This window comes from Aquarana catesbeiana, linkage group LG07, assembly GCF_042186555.1.
Source record: "Aquarana catesbeiana isolate 2022-GZ linkage group LG07, ASM4218655v1, whole genome shotgun sequence".
Taxonomy (NCBI): domain Eukaryota; kingdom Metazoa; phylum Chordata; class Amphibia; order Anura; family Ranidae; genus Aquarana; species Aquarana catesbeiana.
The window spans coordinates 325,902,564-325,929,317 of NC_133330.1; the positions used below are offsets into that span (position 1 = coordinate 325,902,564).

The 26,754-nt window shown below is 44.4% G+C and overlaps 1 protein-coding gene across 1 annotated transcript in view; it reads right to left on the reverse strand.

Annotated features, from left to right (window-relative positions):
* Positions 1–1,680: 1,680 nt before the first annotated feature.
* AK4 (adenylate kinase 4) overlaps positions 1,681–26,754 on the reverse strand; it is a 95,832-nt gene continuing 70,758 nt past the window's right edge. Inside the window, exons 4-6 of the mRNA XM_073593801.1 lie at positions 24,258–24,430; positions 6,807–6,925; positions 1,681–2,578 (exon numbers count right to left, since the gene is read on the reverse strand). Of these exons, the coding sequence (XP_073449902.1) occupies positions 2,440–2,578; positions 6,807–6,925; positions 24,258–24,430 (431 nt within the window). The 3' untranslated portion in view covers positions 1,681–2,439. The remainder of the gene's footprint in view (positions 2,579–6,806; positions 6,926–24,257; positions 24,431–26,754) is intronic.

Consider the following 26,754-nt stretch of genomic DNA (forward strand, 5'->3'; position numbering starts at 1 on the left):
AGTGACCGATTCGTTTGCCGCAATATGGCAGTCCCGCTATAAGTCGCTGATCGCCTCCATTACTAGTCCCCAAAAAAATAACAAAATAATAAAAATGGCATAAATATATCTCATAGTTTGTAGGCGCTATATCTTTTGCGCAAGCAAATCAATATACGCTTATTGAGATTTTTCTTACCAAAAATATGTAGCAGAATACATATTGGCCTACATTGAAATTAGATTTTTTTTTACATTTTTTTTTAATTGATATGTTTTAAAGCAAAAAGTAAAAAATAATGTTTTTTTAAAAATTTTGCTCTTTTTTTGTTTATAGCGCAAAAAATAAAAAATGCAGAGGTGATCAAATACCACCAAAAGAAAGCTCTATTTGTTGGGAAAAAAAAGGACATAAATTTTATTCGGGTACAGAGCCGAATGACAGCGCAATTGTCAGTTAAAGTAAGGTCAAAGAAGGGGAATATAGGGATTATGACGGTGCCAGGAAAACACGGTACATACCAAGATTTTTTTTAAAAATGAGTAATTTTTATTAGAACATATCATATATAAAAAATAAACACAAAAATTACAGAGTCAAGGTGTGCATAAATACTAAAAGCATATCTGTAGTGAATTTCACCGAGCTAGGTCTCATAGATGTTGCGGCCAATGCAAAGGATAGGTATTTTAGGTATCCGACATGTTTCGCCAGTATTGGCTTCTTCAGGGATAAGTTGTTAATACCTGAAACGCTACAGTAGTTCTGCAAGTCACCAGAGGGGGCCTCACACAACTCCAGCACTAAACCTCCAGCCAGGAGCACAATAGGTAGCTGTAGAGGGCAGTAAAAAGGACCTGGCCAATTATGTATAGAATAGTGCTTTTTAAAATGAATGACAGGACACCGATAAATCCTTACGCTTAGAGAGAAACTCTAAACATCAACAGGAGCAAGATTTGCATGAACAGGAGAAGAGTTTATGTGCCACTTGTAAGACATTGGATAGATATATAGCGAGATGCTGGACTAGGTAGAGCCAGCAGCCAGCGACAACACCAGTCAAGTGGTGGTTGATGCGTCGGTGTCCTGTAACATCCTTACAGGACACCGACGCATCAACCACCACTTGACTGGTGTTGTCGCTGGCTGCTGGCTCTACCTAGTCCAGCATCTCGCTATATATCTATCCAATGTCTTACAAGTGGCACATAAACTCTTCTCCTGTTCATGCAAATCTTGCTCCTGTTGATGTTTAGAGTTTCTCTCTAAGCGTAAGGATTTATCGGTGTCCTGTCATTCATTTTAAAAAGCACTATTCTATACATAATTGGCCAGGTCCTTTTTACTGCCCTCTACAGCTACCTATTGTGCTCCTGGCTGGAGGTTTAGTGCTGGAGTTGTGTGAGGCCCCCTCTGGTGACTTGCAGAACTACTGTAGCGTTTCAGGTATTAACAACTTATCCCTGAAGAAGCCAATACTGGCGAAACATATCGGATACCTAAAATACCTATCCTTTGCATTGGCCGCAACATCTATGAGGCCTAGCTCGGTGAAATTCACTACAGATATGCTTTTAGTATTTATGCACACCTTGACTCTGTAATTTTTGTGTTTATTTTTTATATATGATATGTTCTAATAAAAATTACTCATTTTTAAAAAAAAATCTTGGTATGTACCGTGTTTTCCTGGCACCGTCATAAGCCCTATATTCCCCTTCTTTGACCTTATCATTAGATCTTTGGGATGAGGTGTTGTATTACATTGAGGACCACCCAGCCACATAGTAATTTTTGTCAGTTAAAGTAGCGCAGTGCCGTATAGCAAAAAAATGCCTGGTCATGAACGGGGGGGTAAATCTTCCGGAGCTGAAGTGCTTAACCAATCGCTACACCTATATGGAGGTGCCCTCTAGTGTTTTTTTTTAATATGTGCCTAGAGGCCCACCCTGATGGTATCCAAGCCCCTTAACAAGGCTGTGTTTCTGGTTTTTTTTTGTGCCTACTGACCTACTCCTGAAGGTGGCGCCATAACCCAATAATCAGAGATCAAGACTGCCACTGCGTCCTTTAATGAACGAAAAAGAGAAATCTCTTTCAGGCGCAATGACTCTTTATAGGGGACAGTCACCCCAAAGCTGATTTTGCTGGACCACAAAGCTCCACCCCCAGCTAAAACATGACTCCTGAGCGGACTGACCCTTTAAGTGATAGGCACAGTGTCCTGATTATAGAAGTAGGTTTGCAGCTAAATCAGGGGACTTCATTGGTTTTTGAGAATCAAATCTCTGCAACACTGAACGAAATCAAAAACACTTTCCTAAAACATAAGTGCTTAAAGCGCCTAAAAAGAGAAATATATATATATATATAACAAAATACCATATACAGCAATTTATATAGAACAGAGCACCACATTGATACTGCACACAAAGACCAATAAACAGGTGTTGGCATTAGGAGTCCTCGGGGCGGAAGGCCTGGCTCGTGTCCTCGGGGTGTACCGGCGTGATCCGGGTGCTCAGCAGCGTGTAGATATATGGCCAGATTTTGTTGGTCTCTGTCCCTGAGAAGGTGTGCAGGATGCCTTTACTCCTACGGACAACAGAGATTGTGTTAGTAGAATGCTGGGCCAGATACTGGAAGAGAAATATTATATTATATATATTATATAATATGGGGCGGTGGTTGTACGGGTCTGCGGGGGGGGGGGGTATCAGAATTTGGAAGCCCCCTTTAACATGTAGACCCCCAGATCCCCCCCCCCCCCCCCCATGTGAATGAGTATTAGATATGTGCACTGCCGAAAAATGTATTCAATTTAATTTCATTTGTTTTTTTTTTTCCGAGTCATTCGTTATGATCGTAAATGCAAAAATTCGTAAATGCGAAAATCCCGAAAGAAAGATAATCCAAAAATTCGAAAGAATAACTAGCTAACTAACGAATAATAACTAACTATTAAATTCTAGGTATTGGAATTTCCTTTCAAATTTGGCGGTTAGTGAACGTAACGAATACGAATTTATTTGAAGTTACAAATTATCTGAAATAACAAATTCCGCATATAAACAAATGGAACAGAACTAATTAATAATAAATAATAATAAAAAAGTTTTCATTATTTTTGGTATTTATTATTATTAATTAGTTGCGTTCCATTCGTTTAGATACAGACATTCGTTATTTCTGATAATTCGTAACTTTGGATAAATTCGTATTAGTTAAGTTCACAGCCAAATTTAAAAGGAAATTCCAATACCTATAATTTAATAGTTAGTAATAGTTAAGTTATTATTAGTTATTTCAGATTTTTACGAATATTCGGAAAAAATCGTTAAACGGGTTTTCGCTAATTCGAATATTTCCGAAATTAACGAATTTGACGAAATTTGTTAAACAAATTTGTAACGAAACAAATTGCACATGTCTAATGAGTATGGGCTACTCATTCACCCCAAAAAAGTGTAGTGTAAATACACACAGGAGGCAGTTTTTGACAAGTCCAAAAAAAAATTAAAAATTGGTCCCCCGCGATGAACTTCGGCCTTAAAGGGGTTGTAAAGGCAGAAGGTTTTTTTTATCTTAATGCATTCTATACATTAAAATAAGAAGCCTTCTGTGTGCAGAACCCCCCTAATACTTACCTGAGCAACATCTCTGTCCAGCGATGTCCACAAATCTCTCGGCCGTCTGGGACTCTCCCTCCTGAATGGCTGAGACACAGCAGCGGCGACATTGGCTCCCGCTGCTGTCAATCAGTTAGCCAATCAGGGGGGAGGGAGGCGGGTCCTAATGGCAGCTCCGTGTCTGAATGGGCACACGGAGCTTTGACTTGGCTCGGGTGCCCCCATAGCAAGCTGCTTGCTGTGGGGGGGACTCAACAGGAGGGAGGGGCCAGGAGCAGCAAAGAGGGACCCGAGAAGAGGAGGATCTGGCCTGCTCTGTGCAAAACCAACTGCACATAGGAGGTAGGAATAACATGCTTGTTATTTAAAAAAAAAAAAAAAAAAGACTTTACAATCACTTTAATGAACGCTGCTTTATGAATGGAGCCCATTGTGTTAAAGGATCTGCAATGTACTAAAGAAAAAAAAAAAAGGGTTGGTTACCTTTTCATGCACAATAAAAATTGATTGGACTCTTGAGGCCCTATTTATACAAAAAAAATGACATTTGCATAGCCATCACAAATAGTCACCATAAAATGACAGCCGCTTCTCCTTCTCTCCCTCCCGTGGCTGTCGGCTAAAAAGCTATACAGGGAGATCGGTGTTGATACAGCTGTCCTTCCTGCAGCACCGATCATTCCCGGTTGTTCCCTGTGTCCTCCTCCTCCAGCTGCTGCTCCATGTCCTCCTCCGCCCCCCCCCCCGTCCTCCTCCGCCCTCCTGTTCTCCTCCGGCTTCCTGTCCTCCTCCGCCCTCCTGTTCTCCTACTCCGCCCCCCCCCTCCTGTTCTCCTCTGGCTTCCTGTCTTCCTCCTCCTCCGCCCCCCCCCCCCCTCGTCCCCCACAGATGGCTTTCCTCCTCTCCTCTCCCGCCGGCTGTGGGGGATCTGTCAGGATGGAGAGTGGAGAGGAAGGGACCGGTAAATAGGTCATTTACCAGCCCCTTCCTTTTCTGAATTGGACACAGTAAGCAGCGTTCTCTCCTGTGTCCTGTGAAAACTGTGTTTCCTCTGCTTCAGTTTATGAATGGACAGGAGCCTCTGTCTCCTGTCCATTCATCTTCAATGCTGAGAAAGGGACTGGGGAATCTGTGTCCTCAGTCCCTTTCTCTGTCTTAAAGGGGAGATGTCAGGGGGTCTGTTTAAAACCTTGATATCTCATCAAAGCCCACCAACAAGGCTGATTAAAAAAAAAAAAAAATGCAAAAAATATTAAGCACCACCTCCCTGAAATGAGTTTTTGCAGGTTGGGATGTCTGTATATACAGATTACTGATCCAGCACAGGTTCCTCCGCCACTATCATCACCTTATATACAGAGAGTGTATTTCTTTTATTCTTTACCTTATTCTTATAAATAATAAATAGTCTGCACAGCAGGATGATGAATGTAGTTTTCATGGAGAATAAAGGATTTCATAGACTGCCTTCTATATGAATTTGCAATGGTGCTGGAGGAAATGTTATCCTGAAATGACCCCGTTGTGGATCTGCCGCCCCCCCCCCCCCCCCCCCCCCATCCCGTACACCTCTGAGATTCATACATCAGCCAATGAGGATGATTCGGGGACAGAGCTGTAGACAGAACTCCCATGTGCCGTTATATAAGAAGCTGAATCCCTGTTCCCTCCAGGAGCTCACACTGCAGTTATTCCCCCGACACGACAATATAGAAGAATTCGGTGTCCTCGTCTCCTCCCTACCAAGCAATATAATATTTTACTTCCACCCTATAATGTGCTCAGCAATCGCACACCTTATATTATATCTCCAGGCTTTCCCCATCCAGCACTTTTCACTTCAGGCTTTCTGATTGGTCCCCATTTAGGACTTCTCTTGTGCTGCTCTCTTGTTCTGAAACTCTTTTATATATACCATGAATTATTCAGCAGGTCGACAAGTCCCATTATAGAGGGATCATTTTCAGATTTCCTGGAATTGGGCTTTACCAGTGGACAGTGCAGTCTCCAGCCAGTCTGTTAGCTTGGAGAAGGAAGGAGCAGAGTTTTATTTTTTTTTCCAACAGGCACACAAGTCATGATGACATTAAAGTGATATTTAAGTGTTACTAAACCCACAAGAGTAAAATCAGTCTGTATGTGCAGTAAAGCATGCTTGTTAGACTCACTGTGGAACCTAAGGGGTTAATCCTCTGCAGTGTGCAAAAAAGGCTGTTTGATCCTGTCTTCTTGGAACTGATCCTCCCCTTCTTCCAATGTCCCCAATCCATCTGTTGATAGCACAGAGCCCTAGGAGGCACTCTGCACATGCTCAGTTTGGTGTGTATTGCTAGAGAATGTTTTTTTTTTTGGACGGGTGCATGTGATCAGCACAGGACCAATCAGCACTGTCCAGACAGAGGGTCAGGGGTCACGCAGCCTCATAGGACAGTCAGGGGAGAATGAAAACTCCTCCTATAAGCTTTAACCAGACACTGATAGAAGTCACAAGACTGCTATATACTGCTGATGAGAAAAGGTATTTAGCAGTTTATATTTACTAAAATAATTGCATTTCAATGTTCTGTGTACTGTGGGAGACCAGATATAGTGAATGCAAGCTCCTGGGATTGGTAACACTTTAAGACCCCTTTCACACTAAGGCAGTTTTCAGGCGTTTGATGGGCACTGATAGGCTGCACTAATGAGCACTGATAGGTGGCATTGATGGGCACTGATAAACACTGATTGGCAGAACTCAGGCAGCATTGATGAGCACTGATAGGTGGCACTGATAGACAGCATTGATGAGCACTGAGGCGCATTGAGCACTGATAGGTGGTACTGATAGATACTGATAGGTGGCATTGATGAGCACTGATAGATGGCCCTGATGGGCAGCATTGAAGGAGGGGGGCCCATCATGGTTTCTTGCACCGGCCCTGAAGGTTCTAGTCCTCTGCTAAAAGAGCAATTGATCCCCACAGTGCACTGTACAGGGAGACGGTAACGTTGAGCCTTTCTTGTATCCTTAGAAGCAATCAATAAATATAAAAAATAAAAGTATTTCTAAACCCAAGTCAAGTATGATAATATATGATTTGACACAATAAAATATTCAAAAATGGCATAAAATCACCCCATTGAAAAATGATATAATAAAAGTGAATTTAATTAAAAGTTGAAATAAATTGAAAATAATCAATATAACTCACTTATATCTTTCTATAACCGGTTTGGCAACATCTTTGTATTGGCGCAGCCTGGAAACTACCGCTTCGGGTTTATCTGCTTCTTGATGGACTAATGGCTCTCCGGTGACATCATCAATGCCCTAAACATCAAACAAAGAAATAATCAGATTCATAGGACACAAGTCTTGGCTTGTCCTCAGGTTGCCTGGCAAGGATCTGCAGTCACCAAAAAATTACTTATAAATATCAATTATACAGTTTTTGTGATTTCAAATTGGACATAAAGGCCAGCGTCAGTGAATCTTTTTTTTGTCCCTCGCTGACGAAGTCTTGCCCAAGGACATAACGCGTACGGGAGGAGCGAGCTGCATATGACGTCACCTGCGGCCACCTTAAAGATTGTACTATACTGTATTGAGCGCTCGTTATATGCACTTGTGACAAGTGCTGCATTTGTAAGTTTTTTTATATACTTTTTAATAAGAGTTGTGTCCATACGTAGAACACTAGATGTCCTTTTTTATTTATTTATATACACAGAGGAACTATAACCTGAGCCACGGATCGGTCAGTGGAGGACTAATACCCCTGAATTGTGGGAATGTGCGGATAGACCCTATGGGTCGTATGTAGGAGCAGGCCCGTCTTTAATATCGATTGGACCCTGGGCAACCGTTTTCTTGGGCCCTCCCAAATTCACCTATCAACTATTTGCGGGTTCAAGGGGCAGCTGCTTTGGGCCCCACAACAATGACTGGGCCCAGGGCAGCTGCCCCTTTTTCCGTGTGTTAAAGACGGCCCTGTGTAGGTGAGCGTATAGTGGTGTTGAAGGTGAAGGGGCTGAATGCACCGTGGCACTTGCATATCTCCTCAGCACTTATTCACACAGCAGCTTATCCATGTAGACGGATGATTATCTGTATATGGACTTTATTCCTTTTATTAATCTTTTATGAATAATTTGTTTGCGCTGCACTGTTTTGTTTATTATGTTTCATTGAGGTATTGTGTCTTGACCTTTTAGTGCTTAGCTTGCAAATGAATGTTGAAAAGGGTTCGTGTTTTTGCGCTGAATATTTACTGCATATTCTTTTTTTTTTTATAGTTTGGACAGCAGGGGAAAAGGGTTAGAACCTCTATAGGGTTTTTTGTGTCTCCTACCCTGTTTCCCTGAAAATAAGACCTAGCGTGATTGTCGGTGATGGCTGCAATATAATCTCTACCATCCATATAAGCCCTAGTTAAAGTCCTTGTAGGTCTTATTTTCAGGGTAGCGCTTATTTTTGGGGAAACAGGGTAGGGCTTATTTGGGGGGTAGAGCTTATATTGCAGCCATCACCGACAATCACGCTAGGTCCTATTTACGGGGAAACAGGGTAGCTGATATCCCCAGTAAAAACACACATAGCAATAATAACCCCACAGCAGTTCTAACAATTTCCCAAGCTACTTTTAAAAAAAAAAAAGTGCTTTTATTGCCATCTCTGTCCCCAGTGGAGAGATTCTGCTCACTTCCTGTTCCAGTGACAGCATAGGAAGTAAGAAGAAATATCCCCATGGGTATAAAGACAGTATTAAATTGTGACAGAGTTCTGACCCTTCCCAACTTTATCCAAAACTAAGAAAAAATGGGTTAGCCCGGGGCTTTAGGAATATCAGTGATTATCTATGGAAAATACTATTGAAGCTGCACTCCAGCATAAGCAGAAGGGAAACTGCTCACCCAGGGCTCAGAAGATGGTGACGATCATTTGATTGTCAGCTTCCCCAGCGAACCATCAGTTATACATACTGTAATCTAGAGAGCTCATGATCACCAGCTAGCTACTTGTAAATGTAATGCCCCGTACACACGGTCGGATTTTCTGACGGAGAAAGTGCGATCGGATTGTGTTGTCGGAAATTCTGATCGTTATTGGGCTCCATCGGACTTTTTCCATCGGAATTTCCGACACACAAAGTTTGAGAGCGGGATATTAAATTTTCCGACAACAAAATCCGATCCTTTAAACTCCAATAGTGTGTAGACAAATCCGAGCACAAAGTGCCACGCATGCTCAGAATAAATGAAGAGACGAAAGCTATTGGCTACTGCCCCGTTTATAGTCCTGACGTACGTGTTTTACGTCACCGCGTTCAGAACGATCGGATTTTCCGACAACTTTGTGCGACCGTGTGTATGCAGGACAAGTTTGAGCCAACATCCGTCGGAAAAAATCCGATGGATTTTGTTGTCAGACTGTCCGTTCAATGTCCGATCGTGTGTACGGGGCATAACAGTTTTTATTGGACTCTCAAAACAAGCAAACATAAAAAAAATAGTCCATATTTCTGGTATAATCAAAGCAAAAAAAGGCTCACCGCCAATATACTAGTCCCATGCTTGGGTTTGGGGTCCCTGTCTGCTTGGAGGTGCAGGAAAAGCTGCAGGAGCTCAGCAAAAACAGTCTCTGTTACCAAATAGTCCACTTTTCTACATGTGTCAACCAGTCCACACAAACCCATAGACATGTGCTGAGTCCTTCCTGCAAGTCTACCTTGCAGGTAGGTTAATCCTTTTGTAGCACCCTGGAGTTTAGGCAGGGTTGCTCCTCACAAATTTACTTGCCAGGAATAATTATCCTGGTTGATTGTTAGAGATCTATTGATTTCTCCCCAAGTTTGGCCTTGTTGCACTTTTCTCTTCTACCACTAGGTGACCGGGTACTTGGTGGTACTAGGTATGAGAAGGGCAACACACTGTCAGGTTATGGGTATGTGGGGTGTCTCAGTCAATGGGCAGGGGTTTTCTTGGAACCCTTGGCCTGCTGGGAGAACCTATATAGTCGGGTGGAGTCAGGTGATCAGTGTTCTTTGCCACCTGGACGGCTGTCTGGGTGGACGTGTGTTGTGTGCCCCGGGCTGCTATGCCAGAGATTGGGCCTATCCTGGGGGCATCTGGCTGCCAGGCTGTCTGAGGGCCTATCCAGAAGTAAGAGCAGCGCAGGGTTGGGATTTGCGGCTTGCAGTCCAAACAGAAGTGACGGTTCTGCCGGCCGGAGAACCTGTCGTGGTCGGCGGTAGAGGGGAAGCTGTCGCCACTAAGGGACCAACCACCTTATTACCGGGGACCACAGTGAGTAGCTGAAGCAAGTACTGGAGCAGTGTTCTCACCGACTGGGGACGGTGAAGAATCTGGAAACTTCAGTGGGTATCAAGCCAGGGACCCAACCAGCGGAGGTGACGCTTGCAGAGCAGCCTTCTGTGTCAAGCCAGGGACCAAGCAGGCCAGTGGGGTGAAGCTTGAGAAGTATCTGGAGTGCCAAGCTAGGGACCCAGCAGAGAAGCGGGGTTGATGCTTGAGGAAGATAATACCGTGAAGATTGGAAGAGCTCAAGACATTCAGTGGCAGTAAATCAACTAGTCTAGTGAGAGACCGGGAGCTCAGTGGGCTGAAGAACTACAAGAAGTGATTGTAGTGGAAGTGAAGGAACTGTTATGCTTTGTGTTAGGAACTGTTAAAGACTGTTGCCATAGGAGACAGCATTCCTACACATGCAAATGTGGCGTCTTGCTGGAATCCTTTCCCTGCATGGCTGTCCTCCTATTGAAGGCTTGTAGTTTGCCAATTGAACTTGCAAGTACATCTCTTTCCTCCAAAAAAGTTTGTTAAGAGAAATAAAATTTCTTTTTGCATTCAAGAAGTGTCTGGAGTCCAATGACTTAATCACCATGCACCCACCATGCCTCACAACCCACCACAAAAAGAAGGATGTCAGCTATCTCTGGCCCTGGAGGTTCTCATTAGACCGAAGGAGGCCGGAGACCTTTCTACACTTTCAAGACCAAAGTCCATGTAATAAAGGTTTGGAGGCTCTTTCTCAATCAAAGTCTACACAAGCCTCCGAATCTGGGGTCCCAAATGAGGATTTACCAATCCAGAAGGTATGGAAACCAGTCCTCTCCAACTGGACTACCCCGGAACTCCTGAGTACCAACTCTCTCTGAAAGCGGAGTTCCAGTCGTTTTTTTTCCATTTATTAAATAAAGACTGAAGTTCCACTTTTGGGTGGAACTCCGCTTTAAAAGGGACCACAACCAAAATAGTGGGGAAATATATCTCCTGTCCAGGACCCATCCCTGGAATCCTGTACAATACCTTGATTGTGCCAATGGAAGTATGCAATACAGATCATACCTGGAGGTCGGCTTTAAATTCGAGCATATAACAGTTATGATGATGTTTTATCTATAAAATAGTTATATAACAATCATAGAACTGGAATGCTTGTGATTTATCCAACAATCTAAATCAAGGTTTTAGCAACAAAGTATCAGACAATACAAGCTTTGTTCCAAAGAGCGCTTTGTCGCTGCATTACATTATAACATCTTCAATCACCCGGTGTGAGTTCAATTCTCTCTTTCAAAGATAAAACTTTTTTTCATTTTATCTCTCCTCCTCTGCAGCTGTGGCAAGATTCCGCTGACCTTCAGTGTCCATGGAAGAGAAAAATCGGAGGGATATTACACAATGGGGTTGATTTACTAAAGGCAAATAAAGACTGTGCACTTTGCAGTCGCTCCAGAGCTTAGTAAATGAGGTAAACATAGAGCCTATTGCATTAGGGCATGCACCCCAAAGCTCAAACACACATGAGTGCGGGAAGTGGACAGTGTCAGTAGAGGAGTGGTCGGTGTCAGTAGAGGAGTGGTCGCTGTCAGTAGAGGAGTGGTCGCTGTCAGTAGAGGAGTGGTCGGTGTCAGTAGAGGAGTGGTCGGTGTCAGTAGAGGAGTGGTCGGTGTCAGTAGAGGAGTGGTCGGTGTCAGTAGAGGAGTGGTCGGTGTCAGTAGAGGAGTGGTCGGTGTCAGTAGAGGAGTGGTCGGTGTCAGTAGAGGAGTGGTCGGTGTCAGTAGAGGAGTGGTCGGTGTCAGTAGAGGAGTGGTCGGTGTCAGTAGAGGAGTGGTCGGTGTCAGTAGAGGAGTGGTCGGTGTCAGTAGAGGAGTGGTCGGTGTCAGTAGAGGAGTGGTCGGTGTCAGTAGGGCAGATTAATGTCAGTCTTTAATTTTGATTATTTTTTTATTATTACTTTTTTACAATTATATATTTTTTTATTATTTCTTACAATTTATATTTTACAATACTACTTTATTTTATTTATTTTTTTTACGAGCCCCATTGGGGGCTTTGGTGAAATATCAGGGGGGTCTAAAACACACCCCTGATGTCTCACTTTTGAGACAGAGAAAGGGACTGAAGAAACAAGGTAGACATGTGCGGTTTCGTTTCGTTCCAAATAGATATTCGGACAAAATGTTTCATTATTTGGAGATTCGGATATATCTGAATACCCAAAATTACAATATAAACAAAATTTTAACGAATGCTCCGAATAACTGAAAACGAAATTCGTCCAAATTTCGGAAATTCGGACTGAAAGTCGAATCGAATTTTACATTGAACCCCAGTCAAATACTAATGCCCCGTACACACGGTTGGATTTTCCGATGGAAAATGTGTGATAGGACCTTGTTGTCGGAAATTCCGACCGTGTGTAGGCTCCATCACACATTTTCCATCGGATTTTCCGACACACAAAGTTTGAGAGCTTTGCTATAAAATTTTCCGACAACAAAATCCGTTGTCGGAAATTCCGATCATGTGTACACAAATCCGATGCACAAAGTGCCACGCATGCTCAGAATAAATTAAGAGACGAAAGCTATTGGCTACTGCCCCGTTTATAGTCCCGACGTACGTGTTTTACGTCACCGCATTCAGAACGATCGGATTTTCCGAGAACTTTGTGTGACCGTGTGTATGCAAGACAAGTTTGAGCCAACATCCGTCAGAAAAAATCCATGGATTTTGTTGTCGGAATGTCCGATCAATGTCCGACCGTGTGTACGGGGGCATAACTGTACACATATTGCCAAAATCACAGACTTGTGTGTGTTATTAGACTACCATTTCTAAATAATGCTGTTTTAGTTGAGCTAGAGGTGATTTAAAGAGTGATTGTAATCATTTGATGAAGATTTTTTGACCAATTTAAAATTTATCGATTTTAATGTTTCGAATTGAGAAAAAAAAACAAAAACAAAAAAACCCCCAAAAAACAAAAAAATAAAAATAAAACAAAACAAAAAAAATCGGTAAATTTGAAAAATTCAAAATACGAATTGAACGAATCAACGAATCAACCAAAACTAAACAAATGTTTTCGTCATGTCTAAAGGCCCATACACACGATCGGACTTTTTGACAACAAACATGCAAATTAGCTGTTTTAAGGCAACATCCGACCGTGTGCACACTCTATCGGACAAATTTTTTCGGTTTTCATCGGACAAATGTTGGCTGTGCGAACAGAAAAACTTGGCGGCAACAAAAGTCCAACGTCGGCAAGTCCGATTGTGTTTACACAAAACCATCGGACTTTAGTACAAAGTACAAACAGGAATGCTCAGAACCAATGCAAAAGATCAGACAACAATACAGAAGCTGACCAAAGGGTGAATTGAATGTCCTTTTTTTGAAGTGTCGTCAGTACATTGAAACGTCACTACGTTCGTGTTTGTTGCCTAAAAGTCCTGCCGTGTGTATGCTTAACATGTTCACGGCCAACGCCCTTTATACAGAAATCCACGGGAAAGTTTGTATAAAGTCTGATCGAGTGTACTAGGCTTCAGACAGATTCCCTAGCCCATTTCTCTGCAGCCAAGCAACGTGGGGGGGGGGGGGGGGGAAATCTGTGCAGCAAAGGTGATTAGGGTGTGCCCAGGCACACCTGGCATACCCAGTGCGCACACTTATGGCGGTAAAGTATCACTTTGTAAAAGGATACCCAATCATGTGCAGAGAAAATTTAAAAAAACAGCATTTCTGCTTGCACATGATTGGATGATAATGGAAGTCAGCAGAACTCCTCCTCGTTTTACTGGAGCATCTGGACTTTGCAAAGTACACAGTCTGTTTGCCTTTAGTAAATCATCCCCTGTAACTTTCACACACACCAATATACACTTCTTGGGATTTTTTTGTTTAGCAAAGACATGAAGCAGAATACATTTTGGCCTAAATTTATGGAGAAATTTAATTTTTTTTATTGGATACGTTTTATAACAGAAATTATTGGTCTTTTTCACAACTTCCAGTCTTTTTCTCTTTTATATAATAAAAAATAAAAAACCCAGTGTCGATCAAATACCACCAAAAGAAAGCTCTATTTGTGCGAAAACAATTATATACATTTTGTTTGCGCACAGTGTTGCATGACTGCGGAATTGCAAGTTCAAGAAGCGCAGTGCCGAATAGCGAAAAAATGCCTTGGTCATGAAGAGGGTAAAACCTTCTGGGAGTCAAGTGGTTAAAGCGGAGTTCCACCCATATAAAAGCCAGCAGCTACAAAAAGTGCAGCTGCTGACTTTTAATAATCGGACACTTACCTGTCCCAGGGTCCAACGATGCGGGGGAACGTAGCCCCGCTCCTCTCCCCCCTTCTCTCTGCAGCGCCGGCATTGTCACTGTGTGCGCCCGGCTGTGGCTTCACAGCCGGACACGCACTGCGCATGCACGAGCCGCGCCGTGCACTGTGACTGGCCGGGCAATCATCTGGGACCTGTGACGTGTCCCAGATGATTGCCGAGATGGAGGGGGGGGGGGGGGGGGGAGAGGTGAGCTTCCTTCAGGTGTCGCGGTGCCCCGGGTGGAAGTGGGAGCTGGAACCCTATAAAAAGAGGATTTCCATTCCGTGGCATGTCAGGGGGTCACCTGCACTGAAAGCGGAAGTTCCATTTTTGGGTGGAATTCCGCTTTAAGGTGATTTCTCAACAAAATAAAGCATGGAAACTCAAATGGATTGGGGGGGGGGGGTGCTTTGGATATTAACCACTTCAATACCGGGCACTTTCACCCCCTTCCTGCCCAGGCCATTTTCCAGCTTTCAGTGCTCTCACACTTTGAATGACAATAACGCGGTCATGCAATGCTGTACCCAAATTTATTTTTTATAATTTTCTTCACACAAATAGAGCTTTCTTTTGGTGGTATTTAATCACTGCTAGGTGTGTTATTTGTTGCTAAAAAATAAGAATAAAAAAAAAAAAACAGAAAAAAAGACCAAACATTTTGAAAAAAAAAAAAAAAAGTTTCTTGGTTTCTATCAGAAAATTTTGTAAATAAGTAATTTTTCTTCTTCACTAATGTGCGCTGATGAGGCGGCACTGATGATCTTTCAATATGTTTACTGTAAACAGTTTTCTATTGCAAATCTTTTTTTTTTATTATTATTGAAAATCTGTAGCAATGTGTCTTACCTGAGATTCTGACAGTAACGGCTTGTTTAGACCTGCGGTCGGGGTTCATACCATGCAGCTGAGCCAAGTTTTTAGCACCCCCCCCCCCCCCCCCCCCCGGTGCACAAAGGCAAAGCTGTGTAAATTTAAAGACTGGATGGACAGAAATACAGATCTTTGGCAGGTAAACCACATTGCCCATATGTATTTATCTGTGCATTTAGCGGAGTTATGCTTTCATAAAACTGCATACAGCAAGACAAGCTTAAAAATGGATTCTGGCTCTTCATCCATATTAATGTATTGTATGTGAAGCCATTCATCAATGAGCGGGGCGATATCTCACCTTCTGTACGGTACACGGAGACTAACACGAACAGCGTTTGCCTGTAACTTTTCACACCAGTTTGGTGACTATAAAATTTTACAATACAGCCATTGTAGGGCTAAAATACGACCTCAGCTTAACCAGCCAATTTGGCGGTTTGGCGGTTGAAATTCGAATGGCATAAACTTGAATTATTTATGTTGAACCCGAGCCAGATAAAATAATGCAGCTATGTTTCCTCCCTATGTTCCGAGCGCTCGGGTCATTGCAAGTTAACAAGGACAGACAAACAGAACTGACCAATGTAGATACATTTTATAATCGAATGTCAAATGCAATACCAGGTCTGGTCTGCAGATGGCACTGCAGACATGAAATCATTAAAGTGTATGTAAACCTTGACCATGGACTTCTCCAAGTCCTGGCTGACACCCATGCGTTTTTTGGTGATTTTTGCAGAAACGCACTACAGTCTATTTAACAGGGTTTCCTATGGAACACAATCACATCTATGCTTTTGTCAGCCACTGCGTTTTTGGAAAGGGGCATGGCCTTTTTTAAAACGCAAAACGCTGCTTTTTTTTTGGCTTTTTTGGTTCCATAGACTTCAATAGAGAAACCGCAGAAAAGCAAGAAGTGTGTTTTCGCCACGATTTGCGTTTTGCGCTTTTTATGCTTTTTTTTGTCCAATTTGTTGTTTAAAAAAACTCCAAAAACGCAAATCGCCGCAAAATCACAGTAAAGCTGCAGCAAAAAAAAAAACACACACCACATGCTTTTCTGCAGCTTCTCCTTTGAAGTCTATGGAACCAAAAAAGCACCGTTTTGCAAAAAGTCCCTGAACCCTTTCCAAAAAAAGCTGAAAAATGCATAGATGTGAACGTGCCCCATAGGAAACCATGTTAAATGGACTGTAAGTAAAGCTAAAAGTTTTAGGAGGCAATCAGGACTTAAATGGACTGTAGTGCATTTCTGCAAAAAAGCACCCAAAGAACGCACGGGTGTGGACCAGGACTCATTTGCTCCCTTTTGATCTGGTAAAGTGAACAGGGGCATAACTACCACCATAGTGACCCGTGCGGGCGCTATGGGGCCCGCAGCCAAGTGGGGCCCAGTGAGGATGAGAGCACCGCCGGCACAGTCTCCCAGCCAGGGGAAGAGAGAGGAGAGGAAGAGGCAAGCCGTGACCTGTGCCCAGTGCAGCGTGACCTGTGCCCAATACAGCCTGGTCTGCCTGTGCCCCATACAGCCTCACCTGTGCAGAGGAAGAGGCAAGCCACCCGGATCAGCAGAGAGCTGCATTGCCCGATGTAAGAGCTTTCATTCGAACTTCCAGTGTTCCCGGGGCTCATGTCACATAGCCCCACCTCTTGGCCTGGCGCCTTTGATAGACAGAACGCCAATCCATTGCGGGACGTGTGACGTCATCAAAGGCGTCAGGCCAAGAGGTGGGGCTATGTGACGATGAGCCCCGGGAAGACAGGAAATTCAAATGAAAGCTATTACATCGGGCAATCCCGCTCTCTGCTGATCCGGGTGGCTTGCCTCTTCTTCTGCACAGGTGAGGCTGTATGGGGCACAGGTCACGCTGCATTGGGCACAGGTCACGCTGCATGGGGCACAGGTCACGCTGTATGGGGCAAAGGTCAAGCTGTATTGGGCACAGGTCACGCTGTATTGTGCACAGGTCACGCTGCATTGGGCACAGGTCACGCTGCATTGGGCACAGGTCACGCTGTATGGGGCACAGGTCATGCTGCATTGTGCACAGGTCACGCTATATGTGGCACAGGTCACGCTGTATGGGCACAGGTCACACTGCATTGGGCACAGGTCACGCTGTATGGGGCACAGGTCAAGCTGTATGGGGCACAGGTCACGCTGTATGGGGCACAGGTCACGCTGTATGGGGCACAGGTCACGCTGTATGGGGCACAGGTCAAGCTGTATGGGGCACAGGTCACGCTGTATGGGGCACAGGTCAAGCTGTATGGGGCACAGGTCACGCTGTATGGGGCACAGGTCACGCTGTATGGGGCACAGGTCAAGCTGTATGGGGCACAGGTCACGCTGTATGGGGCACAGGTCACGCTGTATGGGGCACAGGTCAAGCTGTATGGGGCACAGGTCAAGCTGTATGGGGCACAGGTCACGCTGTATGGGGCACAGGTCAAGCTGTATGGGGCACAGTTCAAGCTGTATGGGGCACAGGTCACGCTGCATTGACACTAGGTCAGCTGTGGGGGGGCTGTTTGCAGGGGGGCCCCATACAACATTTTGCTATGGGGCCCTGCTATTTCTAGTTACGCCCCTGAAAGTGAACATTAAGGGGTTGATTTGGACCCCTTTCGCACTGGGGCGCTTTGCAGGCGCTACAGCGCTAAAAATAGCGCCCGCAAAGCGCCCTGAAAGAGCCGCCCGAGGGCTTTCACACTGGAGCGGTGCGATGGCAGGACGCTAAAAAAAAAAGTCCTGCTAGCAACATCTTTGGGGCGGTGAAGGAGCGGTGTGTATAGCGCTCCTTCACCGCTCCTGCCCATTGAAATGAATGGGGCAGCATAGCTATACCGCCAGCGCTTTGCAGTGGCTTTAACCCTTTCTTGACCAAGCTCTGCTTTCCATGTTTTTGACGCCTTTTTTTTTTTTTTTTTTTTTTTTTAAAGCTTTTTTCTTTTTATTTGGCCAATTTGTTGTTGGGCAGATTAACCACTTCAGCCCCAGAAGATTTCCCCCCTTAATAAATTTTTTTGTGATACGGCACTGCGTCGCTTTAACTGGCAATTACGCTTTCATGCGGCGTTGTACCCAAACAAAATTGATGTCCTTTTTTCCCACGAATAGAGCTTTCTTTTGGTGGTATTTGATCACCTCTGCGGTTTTTATGTTTTGCGCTATAAACAAAAAAAGAGTGACAATTTTGAAAAAAAAAACAAAACAATATTTTTTTACTTTTTGCTATAATAAATACCCCCCACCCCCCCAAAAAAAAATTAAAAACAAATTTGTTCCTCAGTTTAGGCCAATATGTATTCTTATTAAAAAAATCGCAAAAAGCGTATATTGATTGGTTTGCACAAAAGTTATACAAAATACAGCCTACAAAATAAGAGATAGATTTATGGCATTTTTATTATTATTTTTATTTACTTTTTAATAGTAATGGCGGTGAGCTGCAATTTTTAGAGGAACTGCGACATTGCGGCGGACAGATCGGACACTTTTGTCACTTTTTTGGGACCAGTGACATTTTATACAGCGATCAGTGCTATAAAAATGCACTGATTACTGTGTAAATGTCACTGGCAGGGAAGGCGTTAACACCAGGGGGTGATCAAGAGGTTAAATGTGTTACCTCACTGTGTGTTTCTAACTGTGGGGGGATGGGACTCACTGGAGGAGGAGAGAGATCGCTGTTCCTTTCTAGTATTAACAGCAGATCTGTCTCTCCTCTCCTGTCAGAATAAAGGGATTTGTGTGGTTACATACACAGGTCCCCCCGTTCTGGCTCTCGTGCCCGCGATCGCGGGTGGCCGGCGGTCATCGCGCCCACCGGCCACGCACATTTGGTCCCCAGTCTGTGCAGCGGGCGTGTGCCTCCAGTGGTGCGCGTGCGCCTGCTAAGCCTCCCTGGCGGTATGATTATGTCAGATTTTTGCGTCTCAAAGCGGTACAATTATTTTGTATAGAAATTTGGCGTTTTATATTGTAGGCCTGTAATTCTTAGTAATAACACACTTAAATCTGTCCACCAAGAGTCTAGTAGACATCCCGGGTATGATGAAGACTGAAACACTAAATCATAAATTATAATATAATAAATAACTATAAATAGTTATAAAAAATAACAATAATAAAATAAATTTCCCCACGATTCACTATCACTTCATTCTGCAAGTGTTGTAATTTACTATCGCTGTTTTCTAGCTGGTCTAAAACCACTTTTGATGAAGGGACACTTTTTAGTTGCTATGGACAATCTCCAGTTTCCAGGCAGAAAGAACAGTGTATATCATATAAAACTGCATGCAGGGCATTGAACAAAGCACTGGGGACAAAAGGGATGTGAAATAATTTCATACAGTAATGTAATCTGTAAGATCACAGTGTACTGTATGTGTTATGTATTTTCAATTTTTTAATTTGCTGCCAGGCTCCGCCCCCGCGCGTTGCGACGCTCGCAGGGAACGAAGCCCGGCACACAGGACATCGGGGCAGAGGACAGAGCCCGCAGACACCGCGGGGAGGACATCGCAGGATCCTGGGGACAAGGTAAGTACACCGCACCAGGATCCTGCGATGTAATCCCGAGTGTGGCTTGGGGTTACCGCTAATGGTGCTGAAATTTAACCCCGAGCCACACTCAGGGAAAACCGCCGGGGAGGTTAAAGGAGCCGACGTATGGGTACGGCGATTTGAGGGAACAAGCCCCTTTGCCGACGTATATATGTATGTGAGCTGGTCGGCAAGTGGTTAAATAATGCAAAATGCGTTAAAAAAAAAAAAAGTGCTAAAAACGCACTGCATGCTTTTCTACAGCGTCTCTATTGATGGAACTAAAAAAGCAAAAAAAAAAAAAAGTTGCATTTTGTGCTTTTTTTTTTACTAAGCTCTGGAGCAACCGCTAAATGGCAGTAAATAAAAAAAAATGGGCCCCAGGAGATTTTAGCCATAATAGAGGTATGCACAGCACACTAGAACATTATGGAATATTTACCATTCGAGCCATCCCATCCAGCGTCATGCAGTGCCGCCTCTTCCATCTTCTGCCAGTCTTCACTTTGTCTGGTTAATTGGCTGGACACAAGATGCGCCATCTTGGCACAGAGCCTTGCCGTAAATATACGCAGAGCTGCACATACACAGCCAGGCGTATACATACACAGACAGGCGTATACATACACAGCCGGGCGTATACATACACAGACGGGCGTATACATACACAGCCAGGCGTATACATACACAGCCGGGCGTATACATACACAGCCAGGCGTATACATACACAGCCGGGCGTATACATACACAGCCGGGCGTATACATACACAGCCGGGCGTATACATACACAGACGGGCGTATACATACACAGACGGGCGTATACATACACAGACGGGCGTATACATACACAGACGGGCGTATACATACACAGTCGGGCGTATACATACACAGACGGGCGTATACATACACAGACGGGCGTATACATACACAGCCGGGCGTATACATACACAGACGGGCGTATACATACACAGACGGGCGTATACATACACAGTCGGGCGTATACATACACAGTCGGGCGTATACATACACAGACGGGCGTATACATACACAGCCAGGCGTATACATACACAGTCGGGCGTATACATACACAGTCGGGCGTATACATACACAGACGGGCGTATACATACACAGCCGGGCGTATACATACACAGACGGGCGTATACATACACAGACGGGCGTATACATACACAGACGGGCGTATACATACACAGACGGGCGTATACATACACAGCCAGGCGTATACATACACAGACGGGCGTATACATACACAGACGGGCGTATACATACACAGACAGGCGTATACATACACAGACAGGCGTATACATACACAGACAGGCGTATACATACACAGACGGGCGTATACATACACAGACAGGCGTATACATACACAGACAGGCGTATACATACACAGACGGGCGTATACATACACAGCCGGGCGTATACATACACAGACGGGCGTATACATACACAGACAGGCGTATACATACACAGACGGGCGTATACATACACAGCCAGGCGTATACATACACAGACGGGCGTATACATACACAGACAGGCGTATACATACACAGACGGGCGTATACATACACAGACGGGCGTATACATGCACAGCCGGGCGTATACATACACAGCCAGGCGTATACATACACAGACGGGCGTATACATACACAGACGGGCGTATACATACACAGTCGGGCGTATACATACACAGTCGGGCGTATACATACACAGACGGGCGTATACATACACAGACGGGCGTATACATACACAGCCAGGCGTATACATACACAGCCAGGCGTATACATACACAGACGGGCAGGGGAAAAGACCAGTAGCGTCATCAAATCCCTGTTTTTCAATTTTTAGGTTTGATCCCATTTTAACCTCTTCAGCTCTGGAAGATTTACCCCCATTCCTGACTAGGCCTTTTTTTTTTTTTTTACGATACGTCACTTTAACTGACAATTGCGCGATCGTGCGACGTTGTACCCAAATAACATTTATTATTAAATAGAGCTTTCCTTTGGTGCTATTTGCTCACCTCTGCGGCAACCAGCGATATTTTTAGCGGGACTGCGACATTGCGGCGGACAAATCTGACACCATGGGGGTTGATTTGCTAAAGTCAAAATTTACTGTGCACTTTTGAAAGTGCAGTTGCTCCAGAGCTTAGTAAATGAGCGAAAGCTCTGCTGACTCCCGTCATCCAATGACGTGCAATTAAAAAAAAAAAAAAAAGCTGGTTTTTATTTTCCTTGTATGTGATTGGTTGTTCTTTGTAAAGTGAAGTTTTACCTCATTTACTAAGCTCTGGAGCAACTGCACTTTCAAAAGTGCACAAAAGTCTATTTGCCCTTAGTAAATCAACCCCTAAGTGACACTTTTTTGGGGACCAGTGACACCAATACAGTGATCAGTGCTAAAAAAAAAAATAAAAAAAAAATAAAATTCTATATTATATATACATATAGATATATCTATTAGATTGTAAGCTCTTCTGAGCAGAGCCCTCTTAATCCTCTTGTATTTTATTGTATTATAACTGTATTGTCTCCCTTTTATATTGTAAAGTGTAAACTGTTGGCGCTATATAAATCCTGTATAATAAAAATAATATATATATATATCTATATATAGATATAGATATACACACACATACACACACCTCTGTCCCAGACCCGGAATAGAAATCACGTATAGGTATGCGCTTTCGCGCTGAAGCCCGCCCTTCTGCAGTAAATGTACGTGGGGCGGTCCGGAAGCGGTTAAAGTAGAATTCCAGCCTCCACCTAACTACTTCCCCTCCATACACCTGTGCCGACAAAGCTTTGTTAGGTAGATGCATGTACTTACCTATTTTCAGTCCGCTCCGGTCACATGATCCCCTGTGCGGTGGCTGCAGGGGAGAGGAGAAAGCGCTCGACAGTGGCTGGTAATTTTGAGTGCAGTGATGTCACCCACAGGCTCCCATGTCCCAGCCACTGTCGGCGCTCTCTCCTCTCCCCTGCAGCTGCCACTGGCTGACACAAGAGATCACATGACCGGGCTGGAGCAGACTGAAAATAGGTAAGTACATCTTTCTAACACAGGTTAGTATAGGGGTAAGGAGGCGGGGGGGGGGGGGGGGGCATGTTTAAGACTAGTTATTGTTTAATTATACCATTTTTAAGTGTTTTATTTATGCTTGTTAAAAAAAAAATACTGATTGATCCTGCCAGAAATCCAGCGAGCTCCTGACTTCCTGCGACATCCGCCTCTGATGACTTTATCAGTTTGCAGTGTTCCCAGTCCTCTGTGTGGACTACAGAACCCCTCCCCCACCCCCAACCACCACCCACAGCTAGTAGTAGTAGTTGGTCACATTCAGCTGAGCTTGTTCTGTAATATTGAAGAGGTTTTGTAGCTGCTACAAGCCCCTCTAGTAATGATCAGGAGTTGGTGGGGGCGGTGCCCGATCATGTGATAAGTGTGACATTGGCCAGTCCTAAAGGCGTAAAGTCCTTATTAAAAGGGGTTAAAGTGGTTGTAAACCTCAGACATAAAATCTGAACAAATCATATCCCTCTATACCAGGGGTCCCCAAACTTTCTAAACAAAGGGCCAGTTTACTGTCCTTTAGACTTTAGAGGGGCCGGACTGTGGTAATTGGGAGTTGAAGAGGGCCGAAGGCAGTGGGGAAAAAAACTATGCCCTATTATTGGTGTCAGTGGGAAAAATTGTGCCCCATCATTGGTGTCATCGGGAGGAACTGTGCCCATCATTGGTGTCATCGGGAGGAACTGTGCCCCATCATTGGTGTCATTGGGAGGAACTGTGCCCCATCATTGGTGTCATCGGGAGGAATTGTGCCCATCATTGGTGTCATCGGGAGGAACTGTGCCCATCATTGGTGTCATCGGGAGGAACTGTGCCCATCATTGGTGTCATTGGGAGGAACTGTGCCCCTTCACTGGTGCAAAGGGCCACAGTTGGGAGACCCCTGCTCTAGTGTGTACGGGTCTCTCTTCTAAGCACTAAGTGTCATTTCTTTCTGTTGTCTCGTTCCTCTGCTATCAGCATAAATATTTTCTGACAGGTTTTCCTGACACCGAGAGAAAAAAGGTGACAGGGGAGGGATCTCCAGCACACAGCCTGTGATTGACAACCTCAGCTCTGTTTGTGTGTGTGTGTGTGTGTGGGCAGGGGGAGGGGGGGGGATACATTCCCTCCAATCAGCTCTCAGAGCTCCTGTAGAGTTTGTAACAGCAGCTCCCCACCCCCTGCTTTGTGAGTCTGAAAAATCCTTATCATTTTTGAGTTTTACAAGAACGTAGAGGAGAAATGGCAGAAGATAAACAGGTACAACTTATGTAGGAGGATCTGAGGCCAGTCACTTCACTGGGTACACGGAAGGGTTTACAACTACTTGAAGCCCACTATCTAGTGACTGGCTCACTACGGCTCCTGGAAGTCGGCTCCAAGCACACACTACTCTTTAGGTATAATAAGACTCCCTGAGGTTAGTTTTGCTCTTTCCCCGCCCTCTACCCTGCTGAGCCAATCCCACCATCCTATCCGTGACGCAGGAACAGGAAGTGTTATTGGAGGGTCCTTACAGAGACGTTTGGAGGATTGAATTCCATGTTGTAGACTCGTCCGCTGGGCGGGTGGATCCACCGCGTGTTCAGGCGATCTTTCAGCGTCTCAAAAGGAATGTTTAATGTTATTACCAAGTCCAAGTCATAGATCTTATCCAGCGCCTCTGCCTGCGTCCGGGTCCTGGGGAAACCTAGCAGACAAAGAGAGAAAGAAGAGCATTTCAGGGGCGTTACAAACGAGCTCCGCGGTGGTTCATTATTGAGTCCCTCCACTATCAACCACCGGGCTCCAATCACACTTGTGGGATTTGTCATGTGACTTTGGACATCAAAAGTCACATGACATTGTACCCCATTCTTTTCAATGGCACTCATTCAAATCAGTGCGACTTAAAATCGCAGCGACTTTGAAAAAGGTTCCTGCACTACTTTGGGGCAACTTTTGATGAGACTTTGGGGGTTGATTTACTAAAGGCAAATAGACTGTGCACTTTGTAAAGTGATGTTGCTCCAAAGCTTAGTAAATGAGGGAAACTTCACTTTGCAAAGAATACCCAATCACATACACTTGCTTTGTGCACTGATCCAAATCATTTGGTGGTGGTGGTGGGGGGGGGGATTATGGTGTGGGGTTGTTTTTCAGGGGTTGGGCTTGGCCCCTTAGTTCCAGTGAAGGGAAGCGTCAGCATACCAAGACATTTTGGACAATTTCATGCTCAAAACTTTGTGGGAACAGTTTGGGGATGACCCCTTCCTGTTCCAACATGACTGCACACCAGTGCACAAAGTAAGGTCCATAAAGACATGGATGAGCGAGTTTGGGGTGGAGGAAATTGACTGGCCTGCACAGAGTCCTGACCTCAACCCGATAGAACACTTTTGGGATGAATTAGAGCGGAGACTGAGAACCAGACCTTCTCATCCAACATCACAAATGCGCTTCTGGAAGAATGGTCAAACATTCCCATAGACACCCTCCTAAACCTTGTGGACAACCTACCCAGATGTGCACTGACAAAAAATGTGTTCGTTTTCGTTTCATTCGTTTTTTCTGCTTTTTTTCGGAAATTGGAAAATTCGAAAATTCGGAAATCCGAAAAATTAAAATTTCAGAATTTTCCAATTTCCGAAATTTCGAATTTCTGAAATTCCGAATTTCCGGAAATTGAAAAGTTCGGAAATTTCGGAATTAACGAATTTGTCAAAATTCGTTAAACAAATTCGGAACTAAACAAATTGCACATGTCTACCCAGAAGAGTTGAAGCTGTTATAGCTGCAAAGGGTGGGCCAACTCAATATTGAACCCTACGGACTAAGACTAGGATACCATTAAAATTCATGCGTGTGTGTAAAGGCAGGCGTCCCAATACTTTTGTTGTTAGTCAGTAGGAAGAACCTGGTGGGAGGGGCAAGGTGTATGTTGTTAGTCAGTAGGAAGAACCTGGTGGGAGGGGCAAGGTGTATGTTGTTAGTCAGTAGGAAGAACCTGGTGGGAGGAGCAAGGTGTATGTTGTTAGTCAGTAGGAAGAACCTGGTGGGAGGGGCAAGGTGTATGTTGTTAGTCAGTAGGAAGAACCTGGTGGGAGGAGCAAGGTGTATGTTGTTAGTCAGTAGGAAGAACCTGGTGGGAGGGGCAAGGTGCTGTACTCTACATTCACATCAGTCCCCACCCTCGAGGAGCTTACAATCTAAGGCCCCTAACTCACATACAATACAACATACATACACATACTGGAGCTTTTTTTTAGAGAGGAGCCAATCACCTTACCAGCATGTATAGGAGGAAACCAACACAAGAACAGGGAGAGCATGCACACTCCATGCAGATAGTAGCCTAGCTGGGATACAAACCAAGGACCCCAGCGCTGCGAAGCAGAAGTGCTAACCACTATGCCACTGTGCTAAACCTTTATGCTGAGTTCTATATGATCTCCTACAGCAAGATTCAGCAGGCTTTTATGCTCCTAAGGCAGCACTGCAGGCTCCTGTCATATGTTTCTGTACTATGTTACCTCCCCTTTGGAGATACTCAGCATGATTTAATCGTCATTCCTACTTGGAAGTATTGCTATTACCATTGTTAGTACCATGTAACTTTGACAGTTACATGGTACTAACCACAGTGATTGGTATGCGGTGAGGTTACTGCAGGTAAAGTGTAGATCATTCCACATGACGGAACCGCCCAATTATCTGCTTCAATGCCAACATTTTTGGCAAAACACAAGCCCACGCCCCACCCGTGGTCACACAGCCATCGCTGCACGGAACAAAAAACAATCGGAACGTCAACACATCATATGTTATAGGAGAGAAGCCATGAAAGGATGCGCTACATGCAAAAAATACAGGATGCTGCAGGGAGAAGCGCCCTAAAATTCAGATAAGTGGGGGGAAGTCTGAGGGTGGGAGGGGGTTGAGGCAGGGCCATCTTAACAGCATCATGGGGCCCCTGGGCTAAGTAATGCACTGGGGCTCCTATAAGCCTGTCCCAATTTTCACACCTACTCTCAA